Raw genomic sequence first — 14,815 nt, forward strand, 5'->3', positions numbered from 1 at the left:
TTCTATATCATTACGAGCAAAAGTGTGCTCGTGAAGGATCTAAAATTATGGTAGACAGAGAAATTCATAAGAGATCAAAGGAAAACTGGCAGGAAAATGGTAGATGAGCTAGGTGATGTTCACGTAATGTGAAGTCCAAAAGTATGGAAGATAAAGTAGTGTTGCAAGCCTTTAAAAATCACCAAAATTATTAGTTAATTGGCTTAACAGACATAGGTGAGATAACTGACAGAACTAGAATATCAATATGAAGGGACATAACTTTTTTGGGAAAGAAGAGCAGGGAGAAAGAAGGAGGATGGATGGACTTGTCTTTACATCCAGATATTAAAGACGGGGAGACTTGTTGAATGTTATGTCCACCAAACCATGACAGATGGATTCAAGAGACTTCTTCTGAGAAACTTGTGAGCCATCCAAAGTGCAGTATGTAGTGTGCTTGATGTCTGTAGAGGAAGGAGTCCAGCAACATATAGACTGTTCAGCTAGTTCTCATAATGCATTGCCTTTTATATATATTTTACATATATATATATGAAGCAGAGAAAGCAATTGGCAGAGAATATGTGGCAGTTTGATACAGAGAATTTGAAGGTGAGAGGCAAATTGGCTGAATATATTCACAAGAGGGTAGCGTTTGTGCTAGGACAGAAATACTTGGCATGTCTACAATACAGAGCTTTATTCATCCACTAATCCCCTTAAAATCCTGTCATAGTCAGTGGAGAGGTGTAGGTAACACTTGTCTAATCTATCTAGATGACTACGTTAGGATGAGATTAATTGTGTTCTTTCCACTGACTATGAATAAAAATTAAGCTTTAGATATCCACATGGCTGGTGGTTCATTTAATGTTTGAAGGGGGGTAGGATAGACTAGGAAAGGCATTTTACAAAGGCATCAATCAGTGAAAAGAAGGGCGGCTATCAAAAGCAAGCCAGTGTGGAAATAAGTTCTTTACAGAGTGCTGTTTATGGATTGTTCTATAACAAAGGAGTACTTGACAATGATATAGCTAAAGGTAGACAGCAAACCCTCATTTTCCAAACCATCAAGCCATGTCTGTAAGAACTACACTATGTCCTGGGTTTAAGAGTAAACCTATAAGTAACATCAGGGAAGGCAAATTAATAAAGCACTTTGCTCAGACTTCTAGGTGAGAAATGTGGACTAACTAAACAAGTTGTAGGCACTCTTCAATTTTTTACTTGAATCTGGTAGAATTGTGACCCTGATAGTACAGTACTAACATAGGAGGATATTTTCTTAGAGATGGTGACAAATATTGCTCAAAAATTGGTTCGAAATTAGATGAATGGAAGCATTCTTTTACTAACTGAAATATACTATTGAGTTGCATAAGAACTAATATCTGGAAATGAGATCCAAAGTCCATCCTGTCCCGTCTTTCATTTCCAACAATAATCAGAACAAAATGCTTCCAAGAAAGGAGCAAAAACTCTGCGGTAGAAAAATCTGCCAATTAATCATAGAATCATAGAATGGTTTGGGTTGGAAGGGACCTTAAAGATCATCTAGTTCCAACCCCCCTGCCATGGGCAGGGACACCCTCCACTAGACCACGTTGCCCAAAGCCCCATCCAACCTGGCCTTGAACACTTCCAGGGATGGGGCATCCACAGCCTCTCTGGGCAACCTGTTCCAGTGCCTCTCCACTCTAACAGTGAAGAATTTCTTTGTAACATCTAATCTAAATCGACCCTCCTTCAGCTTAAACCCATTACCCCTTGTCCTATTAATGTCCTTAATAAAGGCATCGTTCTTAGAGGTAGAGGCTTAAAGACCTGAGGTTTTTGTATTAGTATGTAGCTCTGAATTTTGATTGTATTTCATTAAGAGAGTTCTAAATATTTGTTGACTTCCAGTGTCTTTATTGTCACTTGCTAATTTCTTGTCCCTGAAAAGTTCTTACTGTAATGGGCTGTATCCTATGTGCTGTAAAAGGGATTTCCTTTTACAGGTTCCGATATTTCTACTTGTTGATATTCCCTTGTATTACAAATGAGTTGCAAAAGATTTTTGAAGAACTGAAGGGATCTCTTCTGGGCCTGGTTGCACTTCAGATTTGTGTTTTTTAATCGTAATGAGCTGTCTTTTATTAAATGCCTCAAACACAAGGGAGGACAGAGACCAGCTGGAAAGTGTTACTTGACTGAAAAATACATGAATTAACTAAATTACATGCAACCTGGAAAAACGAAGCTAATACAATGCACACAAAGAAAAAGAAAGTGGTGCAGGCTGCAGGTATTCTCTGTACTTCTATAGTCGTGAGAGGATCACTGGCCTGTTACAAACTCCTCCAGTTGTAGCCTACAGAAAGTTTATTCATTTCTTTGTGAAAGAAGACAATACCTTAGTATATGGTGGTCTTACTAAGACAGCATAAGAAGACTCTCCATGCTCTGTATTCATCTACCCAGGGGGTCGGTTGGTCAAAATATGATAAGAGTAGTGGCACCAGATTTGCATTTGGGAAGCACGATGAAGGTAGGGTTGCAGTCTCTTTTTCCTCTGAATTTGTCCACTCTGGAAAATCACATAGTATGTTCTTTCAAGATTAATGCTGTTGAAATTGTTCTGTCTGGACCTTGAAGTAAAAATTTGGCTTCGTGTTTCTCCCTGTACCCATTCCAGAGCATAGCTCCTACTAACTTACAAAATAGAGCAATATTTTGATGTGTGGGACTTAATAAATTTACACCTCCAGCCACAATCTTGTTGATAGAGTCAACATAATCTGAAGCCAACAGCAGTAGGGAAATGAAGTGAGCTCGGGTAACCCTTTGTAGTCTTATGTTTATTTTAGTCTGATGAACAAGCTATTAAAGAATGTGTGTGTGCATCCATTAAAGTGTCCAGATTGGGGCTATCTTCACAACCACTCATTTTTGTTGGAACTATTCTGATTATTTCCTGAAATTCATTAGCCAATGAAGTTGAAAAGGGTTTTTTTTCTTTGTTATTGTCTCTGTTGTTTCATTAGTATGGCATCTCTGTCTATTCTTTCTGTCACAGTAAATCCATCTCCTTAGCCCAGCAAAGAATACAATACTGGTTTTACGTAATTAAGATACCGACTACAGAGCAAAACCACATAGAACAAGATCTAGTCATGGCACCGCAAGAGAGTTGATTTTTAAATTAATCAATGGCATGTATATCTCTCAAAGTTTATCAGAGTTAAGTCGGAAATACTTAACCCTGGTTTATATTTTACAGATATGTGCGCCATGTGTAAGTCATTTTTTTAAAATATTTTTTTCCATACAGACATAGTTACATCTCATCTTGAATCTCCACAGACAACACAATGTGACCCCTCAGTTTCTAGTGTGAGTTTACAATTAATCTAACCTTAATGAAATCTTTTTCTTGCAAATAAGCAAGCGAATGATCTTTGGATAATCAATAATCAAGCAAGAATTTTAAAGACTTAAGGAAAAACAAGTACAGGAAAGTACAGGAAATCTCTGTATTGCTTCAAGAATCAAGTACGAAGAGGAAGTTTATCTGTGCTGAGTTAGAACCATGTTTCTTCCCTGAAATTAGCACAGCTTTCCAAGTTCCAGCATAGATCTGTTGATAACCATAGAGTCAACTGACAACGTATTGGTTTAGGATATAGCTCTAAAATCTTTAGAAAGTAAGACGCTAGACATGTGTTTCTTCAAAATCATAAAATCTTCTACTTGGTATATTATTTGCTTGACTGCATTGTGGATATATCAATATGTTTGAAGTTCAGCTCAGTAAATACAGGTATTCATCTCACAACTGGGTAATTGAACCGGTGCTTAAATAACCCTAAGCACTGAAAAGCTTGATTGATTTCAGTCATTATTGTTTGTGAAAACTAATAATTTAGCTGAAGGATATAAAGTCCTTGCTGTGACACCAATGATATAAAGCACTCTTTTCTTTTCTGGATCCTTGATTTGAGCCCAATCAGGGTTCCTCTATCACAAAACCACCACAAATAAATCAAACACATTTTGGCACAGTTTGTCGTCTCTGCTTAGCAAATGTATGAGACTAAACTGACACTGATCCTTAATCACCTTTAAACCATGGAAAGGGAATGATCCTACCAGGGCAGGAGAAAGGTCATTGGCAGGATCATGGGGAGAAGCTAAGTTGGCAGTTAATTTCATAAGCCTGACCTGGGAATAAATGAAGGGCTTCTATTTTCAGGGTAATCTGTGTATATAAAAGATCTGCATATAAAAAGTTAGGATATTTTAGAAGTTATTTATGTGTTAAAAGAATGATAAACATGGTATTTGTCTGTTAAAACTTTGATTTCACTTTTAAGCTCTAAAGCCTTATTGTTTATGATAATTATATAATTAAAAATAGATTTTTTTTTTTCATTATTAAACTCTGGTGACCTTTATGAATTACAAGGGATATCAGCAACTTGAGATGAAATAGAATGTAATAAAAATGCTTTGGGGTTCTACAACTGTTACCAGGTACGTTGGCCAGTTTCTGTAGCTTCGCAACCATATTTTTTTTTTTTTTTGAGAAGTGCGTTTCCTTCCCTAGCTGCTATGTGAAAAAAACACATGAAGGAATATTTACAGAGACCATGATACTGCAAAGATTCACGTTACATGCTTCTCTTTCTGTGCTTTGGATTATCCCACTGACCCAGGCTGACTCATAATCCAGCATATGCATAAACACAGATTTGAAGGAATGGGATTAAACCACAAAAATTAAGAAAAAAACCCACTGCAACTGGCTTTAGACTGTTAAACCAGATAAACAAATTAAATAAGCAAAAATACATTGGCAAGAAAAGCTAAAGAGCTTCTATACGTTCATTTCCTAGAAATCCAAGGCTGATTCAAGACCAAGTCTTTAGGAGCCTGCTTCCTAGATGGGAATTCAGAGCGCAGAGGTGCTGGGCTTTTGCCATGCAGGCAAAGGATGAGAAAAGAATAAACTTTGTTCCTTTCTTTCAAAGTCTTCAGGAGACGACTGCAGTTTATGTATCCTCAGTGCATGGAGATGACTTCTTGAGTCAGATCTCTGCGAGCCAGGATTTAGGATTCAACTCCAGCCTTGATATGCAAAGCATCCATGCCAAGTAAAGTGCTCTCAAGTCATTGTGTGGGTCTCTGAGCAGAGTTCTGAAGCGCTCACATTCATGTCCATGAGAACTCCCTTCTCGTTTCAGGGTCTGAATTGCCTGAGTTACCAAAGGAACCGATGTATTTGGTGTGCATCTCGTTTACAGATCTCATCATAGCTGTGATGTGGTGGGGTTCTTCAGACACTGAATGTTTTCATGATTTATCACTGGTTAAGTTCCTCCTTCAGCAAGCAGGTAGCTTTCAGCAGAAAACTGTATCAACTGCACAACTTTTCACAAAGCACGTGCAAACGCTGCATACACCTTCATTTCATGACAAGATCAGCTCATTTCAGTTGAACCAATTATCCGATGGAAGACATACCTAGTTCAAACTACAGGACAGTTCTGATCCTGCAGATATTTAACATTATCACTTTAAGCGTTCCTGTTAGAAGCAAAGAGGCAGCAGATCATAAGCAGAAGTGTATGTGTGCGCAGCATTGGGTCCTCCAAGCCTTTTGTGTGGGCTTCACTAAGCCAGTTTAGAGAAAGTTTTGAATTTCAACAAGTACAGTTTTCTCAGAGAGACACATCTTGACTCTGAGTACTAACACTCTAGCCCTTAGCTCTGTTTTTGATGTATTCTTCATCTGATAGCTTTGAAGATTTTTGTTATTTGCTCACTGTAAAATGCAACATTCAAGGTAGTAGTGGGCAATTCTAAAGGGACATGATCAGTTTGGCTCTGTAAATTTTGTTATTGCTAAAGAAGTATATTTTTCAAGAACTAATTAATAGCCATTGTGTTTACACAATGCTTCAAGTATTTTAAGACAGTCTACAAAAAACACTTCATTGTCATAGCAGCCTGAAGCATGTTTTTAAAATGAGGAAACTGGGACATACAGATTTTGTAATTTGCACAGGGTCTCAGAGGACTTCAGTGATAGTTCAGAAAAATTCCAGGCCTCCTGACCTTTCATCCCACATTCAGTCTTATCTTTCACATACAGTGAGTTTTCAGAATACTAATTTCAATCTTATTTTGTCTTTACTAAACCCCAGATAGTTCTCTCTTCAATGAGTAGTGAGATACAGTGATGAATGAAGCTACACGTTCACTATAACTTCAGCATGGACACCAAGGTCACAACTCCGATAAAAGTTCCACGCAGCTCATTATGAGAATTCTCCATTCTTGCATTTTGAGCCAGGGTCCTGCAGACTCCTGGATGTGCTTCATTTTGGGCAGTGACTCAATCTGCAGATTTGGGTGAGACAACTTCATCACTCAGGAAGTTCAGCACATGGGCTCTGGGTTGCATTATAAATTGTACTTGGAATCATGACAATCATTACCAATAAACATTTTTTCAGGATTCTTGGTAATGATTCTGGGAATCTTTAGAGATTTTCAGCTGAAGCGAGCACTAGCACAGGTTGGAAGTCTTTCCAGCAACTGTAACGCCAGTGGCAAGCACTGACAAGGTGATCTCACGAGACACCCTTCCTCTGCAGAGCCTAACGAAAGACTTCAGAGGCCATTCATTTTGTGCGTCTCAGTTTCTGGCTGTGCCCAGTTCACAGCCTGATTTTCAGAGCTGCTGAAATGTTCGGAGTAACAGTCCCTGGGAGCCTTTTGAGATGGCTTTCTAATTACACACAAAAAGCGAGTGAATTCTTCTCAGTTACTTCCTTTGAAAAAGCAGGTCGCTAGTCATGAAATAAGGAAACAGAACAATTTCTTTTTCTTTTTATTTTTTTTTTAAAAGGAAAGAACTAATTATTCAAAAAATGCCAAGGTTAGTTAGCAGAGTATAGCATTAGGAAATAGCAGAGACTTTCTCCCTGAACTTGTGACTTAGCTTTTTGAGAAAAATAGCTTTTCTGAAGAAGCCTGGTTTGACATTCTGCAGCAGCAAGAGAGAAGGTTACTGTTCCTACTCTTCAACGGTATCTCAATACAGCTTTCCATAGACATTAAATGTCTTACAGTGTAATGTGGATTAGAGGAAAGCAGTAGATTTAGAATATTTTGACTTTAATAAAGATTTTTACAGCGTCTCCTGTTACGTTCTTATAACAATGTTTAGGAAATATGACATACCTGAAACAACTACTAGACAGATGTGTGACTGGAAAATGGGATTCAGGAGGATTTTTGAAACTGGAAATATTTAGCTAGTAGGGTTTTGTAACAGTCTTATCTTCATTCCTTTACTATTCAGTAGTTGTGTTGGGGATGTGACTGATGGAATACAGCGTGTGTTTACTGAGTTTACAAGTAGCACCACGCTAGAATATGCTGCAGATGTGCTGGAGAGGGACAGGATCAAAATGACCTTCACAAGCTAAGAGAAGTGGTCAGGTTCCGTAAAGAACCAAGTTGTTCTGTACGTAAATTGCATACAAGGTTATCACTAGTTAAGCAATAGTTCTGCAGGAAAAAATCCTGGGAATATCATGGGTCACAAACTCATGTGGGTTAACATGTCATGCTGTAGCGTGACAGATGCAATTTTGGTGCATGTGAAGAGGTACATGGGCTGAAAGAGCCACAGCTCTGCCGTTGGAGAGAGAGACACTCTCCAGCATAAGCTGAAACAACGTCGGTGTAATTCAAGGGAGATACAAGCCACTGGAAGTGTGTGAGGGAAACCAAGCAAGGATGATAGCGGGCCTAGAGAACGGTACCTGAAAGGAGAGATTGTTGGAAGTGTAAGTTATCTAGCCTTCATAGATACTTGCCCTAAGATTAATTGCATTCATATTTACAATTAGAGGAGCTCAGGGCAACATGCTTAGACGTGAACGCGGCAAATACGTGTGCTTATCGGTTTCCTGTGGCAGCAAGGTTCACAGTTAATTGCATATGACATTAAAAAAGTACTTCCTTTTATTGTTTTGCATCTTCATGTATTATGCTGTAAGAGAGGGAAAAACAGCATATCATGAAGTATCACGAACACGATGGCAGCAACACATCTTTAATTGTACTTTGACAGTTTTTACTACCATTCTCAGTTTTGCGGTGTCCCACAGAGGTTGTGGCTGTCAGCATACACCATTCTTCAGGTGTGGTCATGTTATGTCATTTATATAATGGCGCTGTAGAATTCTGATCGTCATCCTCCTATTATTTATGAAACATGATATTTTATTTTATTGGAATTTTGAGTAAATATGGACAATGAACAACAGTCATCTTAAGGGGTTTTGGGTTTCTGATTCCATTCCTTGCGTTAATTTAGAAGCTCGTAAGGGAAAAGAATATTTGGGGTTTTTTCTGCATGTACGTTGCTTACCGTTCAATTTGAATTTCATTTGCTAGCACGTTGATTTTTTTCTCTCTCCTCTTTAGGTGTCTCTCACATTTCTTACTGCCTGGTCCTGACAAACTGATTAGTGGTGTGTCCTGTGCAAATGCTATCAATAAACTACTTATCCAGTGACCAGATCATTAAGAAGTAAATTACCCATTATTTTAATAGGAAGCTGGACTAGAATCTCAGGCCAGGGTTTATCCCACCTCAGTTTTTGCACTTAATTCAAGTTAAGGTCTAAAAGCCTTATGACTGAAAAGAGAGTCATCTTGAGAGGTGATTTAACCCACCCCAGGAATGATCAAATCACCAGGTGTGTTCAATGTCTATTTACAGATTTTAGTAATAATCACTACTTTTTTTGTATTTGTGATGAATCCAGACCTTATTCCTTGCCGTGATTAAAACCAGCTAATCTAATCTAATCCTAATCTTTTTTCTTTGCTTCCAGACTATTTCTTAACACGTTACAACCTTTCATTTTACAGATGTTTAGTTTCAACCAAAGTTTATTGTGTGAAATGTAACAGAGAGCTTTTAGAAGACCAATATTTTTCGTCATTTGTTTGTGTTTATTGAAGTGTTCAAGAAATTATAGATCAGTAAAATGCTATTTTCCTTTGTAAAATCAGTAACGATTAGACACTATTTTTAAGTCCCCAAGCCACTGGACAAGGTGATTCTTACGTAGCAGGATTGTTATTAGCTCAGCAGTTCTGTGTTTAAGGTTCTTCAGAACTCTTAAATGTGCCTTCTGGCCCTGATATATTCTGTATTCTCCAGCGTTGCTACTTCTTGATACCTCAATACCCAAAGAGAAATTGTTGTTACTGCCAGAAAAAGATTATAGAGAGCAGAAACCTCCTGAATGTTTTGAACAAGAAAGGTGCGTGCAAAAAAAGGAAAATCATTTTGCTTCCAAACAGTGTAATTATCTTCTTTAGCTACTCCCTTAGCCTGTACAAATTCTGCGGTAGGCTTCTTGTTTCTGATACACCTAAGGAATATTTTATTGTTTATTTTTAAGTCTTTTAATGTTTGTTCTTGGAAACCTACTTTTGCTCTTTGCAATTTCCTCTTACTTAACGCCTGCTGAAGTTTAAGTTCCTGTTTATTGGCTTCCCTAGGATCATGTTTCCAAAATTTGAAGGATTTCTGTTTGGTTGAAATAGACTCTTGAACCTTGCCATTCATCCGGTTTGGCTTAATCCTGCCTTCCTGGTTCCCTTTCTTGCACAGTACGCAAGCCTTCAGAGACGGTTCCTTTTAAAGGAGTGTCCTTACGGCCTTGGCTGTCTTACAGTTTCACATTTAGGATCTTTATGACTAATCTAAGTTCACTAAGTGTGTGAATTCCACTTCATTTCTTATTTTTTACTGCAAAAAACACGTGAGCAACCCAGAAATATGAGCAGAACCCACCAAGAACAAGAGGTAGGACAAAGAAACCAGTAAGATGGGAGAAGGGGAGCAGGGGAGTATTTACTGTTCTGAACTGAAGGTGGAGAGCTGCCTGCAGGATCCCAGTAAAGCTGAATGAACTGGTATGTGCCAGGTTCTGCACTGATGGCCACCAGTATTGTCATCCCTGCCTACCATCCACTGCCGATGCTGCAAGGTAACGGCAAAAGGTCTGACTGCAGGTAGGCTATCCACCGTGTCCTACTAACAAGCACCTTATTCTGGACTGGAAAGTAAAAGGCCTGGCATACTAAAACCCTCGTATAATGGGTAGGGTACTAGTGCTGTTGCCGCAGATACCCTGCCAAATCCAGGGTCTTGCACTTAGTGCTTTGTGAAATCTTGTTAATCCATAGTAAACCACATCCATCACCTGAAGGACCAGCACCTCGGGTAGCAAGGGCTGCTCTCCATGTTCTGCCTTTCCTTCTGACACAGAGCGGGGCTTTTGACAGACAGACAGCTTCATTTAGAGGTAGGAGTTTTGAGCACTAAAGTCATATTTGTCACATTAGAAACAGGAATCAATCTGAAATTAATGAAATACCTATGATACTCCTCATTGTCTTTTGCACCTCTCATTTAAAGTTTTCCTAGATGATTTTTTAAGGTACGTTCTAAGATGCATGTCCTTCTATACACAAAAGTGTAAAATGCATTAGTGTTTGGAGCTGAATCGAGAAAAAGAAGACCAGTGTCAGGGCATGAGCAAACAATGCTGTAGCTGTACAGACTGTAGCCAGCTCCACCACAGGATTAGATGACTCAATTGCTGGAGACAAAACTGCAAGGAGGCCCCTTTGCCCAATAGAATAGGATGGGACCAGCAAATTTGCTGGATTGCCTATATGATGTCACATCTGCAACCCTTTCATCTTATGTAGGAGAGGAAGAACTTGCACTAGCTGTGTTCAGCATTTCATTGAAAAAGACAGAGCTCTGCAGGCATATAACTGAAGGGCATCTTCTTTGGCTGGCTCAGAAGTAAATGCTACTTTCAAGGTTTTGGGTTGGGTTTTTTTTTTCACTTGAGAGCACTGGCTTTGTCTTTTAACATTTGATCTCTGGAGCCATCACTCATCTCTCTGGTGGCGTTCTGTTTCCTTAGAGCACTGTTGGAATTCAGCCAATGTCATGTTTTGGTCAGCACCAAAGACCTATGTGATTGCCATTTCCTCCCCTATCACACATTGTGAGAATGTATTACTCCCGTCTCAGAGCAGTATCAGATCCAACGTTGTCATTAACTACTTGTGCACTAAACTTCATTGGTTGAAATTCAAAAAATTGTTAGAGTCTTTCCATTTTCTCCTGTTTTTCAGGAAAGGATTTAATATTTTCAAATACTTTCAGTCATTCTAGGACCTGGAAATTGAAATGCTTTAAGGTAATTTAGCCATTCAGGGTCTTCCATTGGTTTTGCAAACTGGTGAGAAATGTGAAGAATATTGCCCTTCATTCCCACATACAAGTTTTGAATGTCTCTGTGATCCAACAAGCATAGAGGCTTCAGATTGTGAGGACAGGAGAGGCTTCGCCATCTTATTAGCACAGCAGAAAAAAAAGGTAATAGAAGTGCTGATTCTTTGGAAAGTGGTATCTGCCCATTTGTTCAGTACAGCACTGATGTCAGAAATGGATAGCCCCTATTAAAACTGGGTAAGTCTGAACACCCCTTGGAGGACCTCTCACTATCTGCAGGCATAATGCAGCACTGATGGTCATGTAGCAACTCTTGATTCTGCAGTTGAATACGTGAGGGTTATTCTACCGGCAAAACTCACAATCTAACAGGTATGTGCTTGTTCAAAGCCAGGCTTTGGACTGTACGCTGAAATTTCTTGCCGAGCTTCTGTAGGTTCTGTTGTAACAGAAGCCAGGCTAGGTGAACACAGTGTGATCCTTCTGTGTCAGAATGTTTAAATTTAGCAATATTTAGGCATCCAGGCAAACTGACCCACTTTTCAGAAGTCCTTAGTTCCCACTGCTGTCTAACATACATAGGACCTTTCAGAACTCAACACCTCATAAAATTAGACTGCTTTTAACTAGGTGTCCAAACATTAGACTCAGTCATTCATATCTCTGAGACAGTATCTTGCAGACCAACTCACAATAAATTGCACTGAGCCATTTTTAATACTTTTCATTCCAGAAAGGTAAGGCTTAGACATTTGGTGTCCAGTCCAGTCCTGTCTGGGTAAGTACTATCGATATTATGCAGGACTGCAGTTTTCAGTGATGCTAGTATTTGCCATTATTTTTATTATTTGTTATGTTGAATATTTGAATGACTTGCATATTGAAATGTCAATAAGTTAATTGTCTATTAATTCTTAATGCCTTTTAATGAATCCTTTGCATTTAAAAGCCTGCTCTTGCAAATGCTTCACAGGTGATTTATCATGCTTACCTTTACCTTTCTAAAAGTACGTAGTGAAAGGTAGTCATCAAAGTTCCTTCATTAGTCGGTGGAGAGAGAGTCATCACCGTGAGCTGATTCAGAAGTCTGTAAGATAGATGGATAAAGTTACGTTCCAAAGGTGTTTTTCCCTGTCCTTTAATCATGGAATTTATTAATGGGGAGTGAGTTAATTTAGTCTATATGCCTTTTTGATGATTCAGTTAGTTGAGATAAATTCTGCCATTTCTGTCAGTAGGATTTTTTTCAGTGGGATTGACAAGATGATGACTGCTCTAGGTGCCTTACCTTTTCACAGGGTTGGGCCCATATTATTTTTTGTAAAACATTTGCTGTGTAATTACATTATTGAATGTTTCTTTTTCTGCAGCCAACATCTTGTATATGGCAAGCCAAGAAATGATGAAGGTTGTGGAGAGAGACAGTACGACCATAAAGCAAAATTTAAAGAAGGTAACTATTTAATCCACAGAGTTTTCATGGGAAGCCCACATGCATGAGGAGATCTTACATCCAGTTATATTTGTGCAAAAATAGAATTTCAGGAGGCTTGATTCTGCTTTTACGTGAGTGTCATTCCATTGACTTTGGAGAAGCCATTAAAGGGTTTGCTGATCATTGAAGTGCCATTGATCCACACCTTTGTAGGTGTAGCATTCACCACTATCAGATGTAGTATCCTGTCTGGTATGTTTTCCTTGGTGGAGGAGAAACAGTCTATGTTGTGGCTAAGCCAGAGATGTGGTTCCCAGTAAGGCCAGTGGTTACCCGGGGTCTGATCAGACAGGCAGATGGCCAGCCAGGACATGAGTGCAGGCTGACTGACCAAAGCCCTGACTTTGCTGATGGACAGGCCGAGCAGAACACGTACCGTCTGTGTTGTGTGGTGTCAGTTAATATCATGGGATTCTGCAGGCTTGATTTTTCCATGGCATCAAAACATAACAGAGAGGAATCAGCAAAATTACTATGGCTCCACAGTTTCTGCCATTCCACTGCAGTGTGAGAGAAAGATACAGAAAGTGCATTCCTCAGAGACTGGAGCTACTGCTGCACAAGTAAAGGAAGTAGTTTTGGGGACCTTTCTCCTGCTCTGAACTGTCTTGTCTGTACAGATTTATTGTTGAAAGAGATGCTGGTACAGTTTTGGTCTGGACCGACAGCATTCCCCCAGTGAACTCCCAGTCACGGTTCAGGGGTTGGCACAGGCCGGGAACTGTTCCTGACTGGAGTTTGGATGCGGTCACCCTGTTTTGGAGGCCGAGAGAATTTAATAGCGTGGCCATGGTCAGAAAATTCCAGATGGCTTATGAGCCAGAAAACTGTCACATTTAATAAACTACCATTGGTGTAGCCTCTGTGTGAGTAGACAGTCAGTATAACATATTATTCTACTGTGTCCCCTTCCTTCCCTCCATTTTTTGTATCATCCCTGTCTTTTTGCTGGAAAAATGATTCCAGCACTTCGCACTGGCAGAGATTTTCCTTGGAGAATGGAATTTTCTAGAACAGAGGTCCTAGATCTGTGTAAGATTACTTTGTGCCTTGTAAATAGATATGGTACAAAGTTCACTTCATAAGTCAGTCTTTCTTTTTTTTGCCTGAAAATTGATTTATTTTTTATTTATCCCATTTGCCTTCTCTGCACTTTGTAAGGTATGTTCAGATATTTCAGTTCTATTTTTTTTAAAGGAGTTGAAATAGCACATGTGAAGAAGGAATACTACACAGAACTAGGCATGCCTGGTTTTTCACATTTTTATTGCTGGGTATTCAAAGTTCTGCACTTTGGCAGGGGGGAATCTCAGTGAAGATACTGAAGGGCTGATCTTGCAGACTGCAGATGTTCTCATTGTCTTAAACAAAACTTTCCATGGGTTGATTCAAAGCCCAATGAATTCAAGGAAAACAGTTGATTTTACTGACTGAATCACGTCTCTGAGTGTCAGGGAGCTGCACCCGAGTGGGGCAAGGTAACAGGGTCCTTCGACTGCCCCAGACAAGGCAAAACAATGAACCAGGTCCAGCGTCCCTCCAGAGAATCCAGTCAGGAGCAAAAGGAGACAGGGCCAGAGACAGGACTATAGGCAAGGCTGCAACGTGGGTCCAAAGTCCATTCAGGAGACATGGCCAAAGACATGGTGGAAAGCAAGGTGGGATCCATCCAGGTGACAGGCTATGTACAATGTAGGTCCAGTCTAGGATACAGGAACAGGGCTGGAGACAGATACTCCTACAACGTAGCTTGAGAGGCAGAGACTGAAGGCTAAGGGCAATGATGGAGACCCTGGACCATGGGCAGGGAGCGTAGGTCAGAGTCCCAGGCGAGGCTGGTAAGGCCTGTTAGTGCCCTCAGACTGAGGGTAGGACTCTGCAGGGTACCGTGTCAGGGTACAAAAGTGAGGAGTTTGCAGGATCAGGACTTCAGGTGCTTTTGGAAATTTTATTCACAAACACACGTGCTTGAAGTTAAGCATAAAAGCTTCATTGGATGGGGATGATAG

At 39.6% G+C, this 14,815-nt stretch overlaps 1 protein-coding gene across 4 annotated transcripts in view; it reads left to right on the forward strand.

The window, feature by feature from the left end:
- LDAH (lipid droplet associated hydrolase) overlaps window positions 1–14,815 on the forward strand; it is a 130,618-nt gene that overhangs the window by 100,992 nt on the left and 14,811 nt on the right. For 2 of the 4 annotated variants that reach the window (XM_054821794.1, XM_054821793.1), the window contains one exon: window positions 12,682–12,764. In XM_054821794.1, coding sequence (XP_054677769.1) covers window positions 12,682–12,764 — 83 coding nt within the window. Of the gene's footprint in view, window positions 1–3,295; window positions 3,358–8,466; window positions 8,515–12,681; window positions 12,765–14,815 lie in introns of those variants that run through there. The other 2 variants (XR_008576546.1, XM_054821795.1) reach the window with 2 other exon arrangements.

Source organism: Grus americana, chromosome 3 (genome assembly GCF_028858705.1).
Source record: "Grus americana isolate bGruAme1 chromosome 3, bGruAme1.mat, whole genome shotgun sequence".
Lineage (NCBI taxonomy): Eukaryota > Metazoa > Chordata > Aves > Gruiformes > Gruidae > Grus > Grus americana.